Here is a 5,911-nt window from a genome sequence, read left to right as displayed (position 1 = left end):
ACATTTACTATAATTATTATATAATAATTTTCTACATAACTGACTGGAATCTCTGTGATATTTGGGTTAGAAGAATTTATTTGAGATTGCTTTGATTACTTTTAATTTTTTTTCTAACTGTTTTTTTTTTGTATTTTCCATATGAGTTTGCCAATATGAAGGTATTTTTAAATATATGTTTTAATCATACGTGAAAAATGTTATTTAAAATATAAATTACAAGAAATGAACTTTTTTCATTATATTTGTATTTGTAGAAAATATTTACAAAGTTAAGGTTTATTACACTATACAGGCTACCTAATCAGACAAAGTAGAAAATATTTAAAATTTTCTATTGACAAGGTGATTTAAATTATTGAAAAAAGTCACTAATTTTAAATAAAATGTAAATATATATATATTTTTTGACAATATTTGATTTTTAAGACATTAAATGTTTGGACACTTTTAAGGGTTGTAATAGGAATCATTTATGGGCAATACGTTTCCAGGTTTGCAGAAAAATTGTTTTTCACTATTCACTAGCATGTGACGTGACAAAGTCCGAAGAATCTTCCACCTTATTTGGCAACCACTTAGCTAAACAGGCCATAAACACTGGTTTATTTTGATATGCGCGTTTGTTTACGTTATTTTCAGTTTGGAGAAACGCGTGTGATTTAGAGTATAGGCAGACATATACCGCGATAGAATTTTTTAACAAAAAAATCCTATCGTGTTCAAAGTATATAATTTTGAAGCTTTTACCATGTTCTTATACTGTCTTTGATACACTTTCTGATCAATTTTTCTCTTAAAAAAGATGAAATAAATTTTAAAATGTAACTTTAAGAAATAGTGGTGTAAAGACCATAAAATTACTTTAAAACGTGTTTTGAAAAAAAAAAAAGAAGCTGTTTTCAGCTCTCAAAAACGGATAATAGTTGGGAAAGTGTGCGTTAGTAATATAAAAGAGTTATCTCAAACATAACATATAGATACTTGCTTTCTTCCCTATGATAAAATGTAGTTCAGATAACATCGAATGTACGATATTTTACAGTAAGGCAACAACAGTTACTCAGTCAAAAATAATACAATTAGTAAATTATTCTTGCTTAAATGAAGTACAATTAATATTTATATAATAATTTACATATACGTGTGAATTCATGTCTCACAATGATTGTACCAGCAATGTCATAAATGATTTTTTTTTTCAATTTTTGAAACATTTGCTTGACAATTTTCTTATAAAGAAATGAATTTAATTAAAAATAACATTTAATATACGAAAAACATATTTACTAACATTAAAACTTGTATTTTACCTTGGTGAAGATTGTTAGTTACAACTGTGGTCACAAAGATTTAAAATACATATGTATATGAGTATTCTCATCTTTATTACAATGGTATTTAAAAAAATAATTAACAAAAATTTTCACATAATTAAAAATATTATTCTTTTCTACCTCATTTGAAACTCAATCAAAACTAATTATATAATAAATATTCTTTAAAACAACTCATTATTTATTATACTCACTTATTTACTATAAAATAAAAATTGCATAGAGAAAATTTTTTCCCATAAAAGTAATATTAGGTAAGTTGAAAATGTTGCAAAGTTTTAAAATACTTCTATATAAATTCTTATTCGCAAAACATTTCAAGAAAGTTTCAGAAAAATCTCTTACAAAAAATAATTAAATACATAAGTATTTCAGTACATTTGGGGTTTGTTACAGACGAAGAATGTACATCGTGTATGTTTTAAAATCATTACTTTACACGAGAAAATTTAAAAAATAACTTTTAATCACCCATTCAATAAGAAAAGATACAGCAGTCTCAAATATAATGCAAGCCTAAAAAGTTCGGGATAAAGCGTTGTTTTTATCACAGAATTAATCATTGTTCCTCATGTAACCGTTATTATTGACAATCACAATCATGCAAAACTAAAAGTCTGTAAAACGGTGTTCATCTTTTTCAACACAAAAATAACGGGACAGGTATATGTTCCAGAGACACATTACTTAAGTATCAGGATAAACAATCACAGTCCTTTATTTCAACCAAGAAAATGAAATAAACATGTTAAATTAATTATTTTTAGACTCTGTTTTCGAAGTAAAGAGTCGTTATATTTTATTAATTTAAGAAATTTAAATCTAAAACAATATCTTGCTTATTAAAATAAACGAAGTTTTTCGTAGTAAAAGAGAGGTTTATAAATAAACATACTTTTTCACGTTATTAAAATTTGGTGTTTTAAAACTTTACCTTGCCAAATAGTTATCGAAGCTAGATATATCATTTTTTTAAGAGAAAAAAAAATGCTAATTACATAATTTGTTGATTTACAGTTCGAATCCTGAAAAAAAAATTCGTGGCAAAAATAATGAAACGAAAAGTAAAAAAAAAAAAGAAACTGAAAATTGCAATCACCCAAATTTTAAAATCTAATTATAAAATATGTAGAGACGATAGTGTGCTCGGTACATCAGTTTCACATAAACACGTCTCCCAAACGCGTTCTCACACACCGAGGGAATTAAATAATTATTCAAACAACAACTCTTTAGGAATTTCATTTAATACTTCTTAAAGAGAGTTCATCCTGCGAAAACGTTATTTTTTTTCCGGTTGGAAACCTAAAACATTCGGAGCGAGAAACTGAAAAAATGGGTAATATTTCGAGAGCACGTCGTGTGTTGGAAAGGTGTTTAGTTGAGGGATGATTGAACGGTGTTTTAGAAGTGAGAAAGAGGGGAGAGGGAGGGGAAAGGAGGGAAGGATCACCTGAACGGGTCCTTGCGGCAAACCGGGCACAGCCAGCGCACGGCCGGCAGCAGACATCACTTGAACAGGATGCGGCGGAAGGCGCGCCTGAAGTCCTTGTTGAAGATGGTGTAGATGACGGGGTTCAGCGCCGAGTTCATGTAGCCCAGCCAGAAGGCGATGGCGAAGGCCACGTCCGGGACGGAGCAGGCGGCGCACGACGGCACCAGGATGTACAGGAAGAAGAAGGGCAGCCAGCAGGCGATGAACGAGCCCATGATGAGCCCCAGTATCAGCGTGGCGCGCTTCTCCTTCTTGCGCGCGAGCCGCCTCTTCTCGCGCACCGGGTCGCGCGGCTTCTGTATCTTGGGCGGCGGCTGCATCTGCATCTGCTGCTGCAGCTGCTGCAGCTGCTGCTGCTGCAGCTGCGCCTCGCCGCCGGCGTTGGACGGCGTCGCCCCGCCGCCGCCGTCGTCGGACTTGGACTTGGACTTGGACGCGGCGCGCCGCCCGAAGATGGGCTGGCACAGGCGCATCTTCAAGGGCTTGACGACGGCGCACCGGCTCACCACGCCCGAGTCCGACGACGACGGGTCGAACTCGCTGACCATGTCGGCGTCGATGCCGACGGAAGGCGCCCGGCAGCGGGTGACCACGGCAGGGTCGCCGTTGGCCGACAGGTTCGCGCCGAGCCGCTGGCAGCCTTGGGCCGCAGCCGCCGGTGCGGCGCAAGCCACCTTCAGCGTGTCTTTGGGCGCGTCGTCGGCGGGCGGCTCGGCGTTGTCGCTGGTGCTGATGTCGGACGCGAAGTCGCACGTGACGATGGGGATGGCCATTGGCCTTGGCGCCGCTATGGTGGATATGGCCACCCCGGGGGGTAGCTCCAAGGTGACCGCGTCCTCCGTGGCCGTCGCGACGGACGCCGTCGCCGTCGTCGCCGCCGCAGAAGAAGACGTCGCCGCCGTGGTCGTCGTGAAGCTGGTGCACTTCTCCTGCTGCGCGCGCGGCCGCTGCGGCTTGCGGATCCCCCGCCGCGCGCGCGCCTTCGCCGCGAAGTAGATGCGGATGTAGACGAACACCATGATGCAGCTGGGGATGTAGAAGGAGCCGAGCGCCGAGTAGAGCACGTAGCCGACGTCCTCGCTCAGCTGCGAACACACGACGGGCCACGACGTCAGCACGAGCGGCCACAAACCTCACAAACCTAACAAACCTCACAAACCTTACATAACCTAACCTAACAAACCTCACAAACCTAACAAACCTTACATAACCTAACAACCCTTACATAACCTAACAACCCTTACATAACCTAACAAACCTCACAAACCTTACATAACCTTACAACCCTTACATAACCTAACAAACTTAACAAACCTCACAATCCTCACAAACCTAACAAACCGGTTTTTCCTACATCACAGACAACATAAACATCGTGACAAGTTAATAATTGATATTTCCGTAATCTTAACACAATACAGCTCTTAATATTTTTTTTATTCAACAAATATTATTTTCAACGTGTCTAGAATCGTTTGTCTATAATTTTCGTTGTTTTCTCTAGGCAGATGTATCCACAGACAAGCAGTTTAACCGCCATTAGTGTTTTGTTTTTTAAGAAGTCCAGGTAGAGAAATACGAAACAAATATTTTGAAACATTTAACCTTTTTTTTCCTCCTAACTTTATTTTTTAAAAATTCTTGATATTCATACTTAATTGATTCGCCTCAAATGCAAGTTATATATGAATATGTGAAATTTAAAAACAGTACTCATATTTCGAGAAAAAATTAATGAGCCATGGATTTTTCTTTCAATGCTAAAGGAGTTCTTGGTATAATTTATCTTATGATCTTTTTTTTTTCTATTCGTGCACATAATATTCTGTGTTAAATACAGTAAAATAATCATGTTACGTGAAAATAAACTCTAATATATAACAAAAATTATAAACTTTGAGAGAGTAAGCAATTTTGTTTTAATAATTAATTTTTTGGAGTTTGAAGTATTTTTATGTGGTGGTTCTCATAAATTTAGCAAGTCTGTGCTGTATTATGATTTTATGAGCTCTATTACATGCAACGTATCTGTAGGGATATTTATACTACCGAAGAATTTAAATATTTCTATCGATTAGCTGCTTGTGTGCAGAACATTTGAAATATAGGGAACAATTTACTCCAATAAACATTTGCACTTTCAAACAGATACATACTGTTAATGCAATTATACTATACAATGTAAGTAGTATATATAAGTAGGTCCGAGCCCAGGGTTCATGGTATGGTGTCGGCCGTCATCTTTGAATCTGACCTCACGGCGGCCATCTTGGATGACCTTGACCTTTGAAATTTGCCAAATATTGCCAATTAACTCAAAACTATTCAAAATTCGTCCAAAATGCGGCAAAATTTACCAAATTTCCAGTCGCAGGGAAAAAAATATTACGTCAGAAAATCTAAAAAAAATAATCAGAAAAACATTTACCAATTTCGAGGGAAAATTCCCGTTTTGAGGGAAAATTTCACTTTTGAGTTCTCAAAAATGCCAGTGGCTAGAAATTTCCTAAAAGTGGCTTAAGAGTCCTAAAGGAAGCCACCCCAAACCGTTTGTCATGACCTTGACAATTAGGATATTATGGGCACCATTTAGCATTGCAGGTAAAATTTTAACTAACATGGCTGTAGCGCACTTTAGCATATTAAAACATGATGGTGGCCTCCAGCAAACGATAGCAAGATGGCGGCTATTAATTCACAACCCAAAAGAGCTGTCTCCAGCAGACGAAAACAAGTAGGCGGACGTGACGTAATATCAGCTGTCGTAATATATAACTGGAATTAGTAGTGGAGGTGAGTCTGTCAATAGTGGGAGGTGAGTCTGTCGGTGATTTCCATGGAGGAAGGATCTGTCGCCATCTTTATTTTGCTCTCACCGGTTTCAGACCAAGGACTCTAAGCTCCATGATGTGCGTTTATAAATGACATTTAATTAAAATTTTGTTAGTTAAATTTTTATTTATTCAAATATTTTTCGATTTTTTGGGGGAACAATTAAGGATTTTCAAGGTGGTAAAAATTATTAAAAATTGTAAAAGTTAATTAGGAAAAATTTACTTCATAAATTTTAATAAAAACA

At 36.9% G+C, this 5,911-nt stretch overlaps 1 protein-coding gene across 2 annotated transcripts; it reads right to left on the bottom strand.

The window, feature by feature from the left end:
• Positions 1-1,782: 1,782 nt before the first annotated feature.
• LOC134540702 (5-hydroxytryptamine receptor 2A-like) lies at positions 1,783-4,357 on the bottom strand. 2 transcript variants are annotated; one of them, XM_063383583.1, is made up of 2 exons: positions 4,147-4,357; positions 1,783-3,917 (listed from the first exon to the last, which is right to left on the bottom strand). In XM_063383583.1, the coding sequence occupies exon 2, from the start codon at positions 3,849-3,851 to the stop codon at positions 2,847-2,849; it is 1,005 nt and encodes a 334-aa protein (XP_063239653.1). In that variant the 5' UTR covers positions 3,852-3,917; positions 4,147-4,357; the 3' UTR covers positions 1,783-2,846. The 2 variants fall into 2 exon arrangements, with proteins under 2 accessions (XP_063239653.1, XP_063239652.1); XM_063383582.1 differs by having other exon boundaries at positions 4,165-4,338.
• Positions 4,358-5,911: the final 1,554 nt, after the last annotated feature.

The sequence above is a fragment of the Bacillus rossius genome, chromosome 17, assembly GCF_032445375.1.
Source record: "Bacillus rossius redtenbacheri isolate Brsri chromosome 17, Brsri_v3, whole genome shotgun sequence".
Taxonomy (NCBI): Eukaryota; Metazoa; Arthropoda; class Insecta; order Phasmatodea; family Bacillidae; genus Bacillus; species Bacillus rossius.
The sequence above is the reverse complement of the archived record's forward strand: the minus strand, read 5'-3'. Positions and strand labels throughout refer to the sequence as shown.

Excerpts from the sequence above, each read along its gene's own strand:
- LOC134540702 (XM_063383583.1), bottom strand. The coding sequence starts at position 3,851 with ATGGTGTTCGTCTACATCCGCATCTACTTCGCGGCGAAGGCGCGCGCG.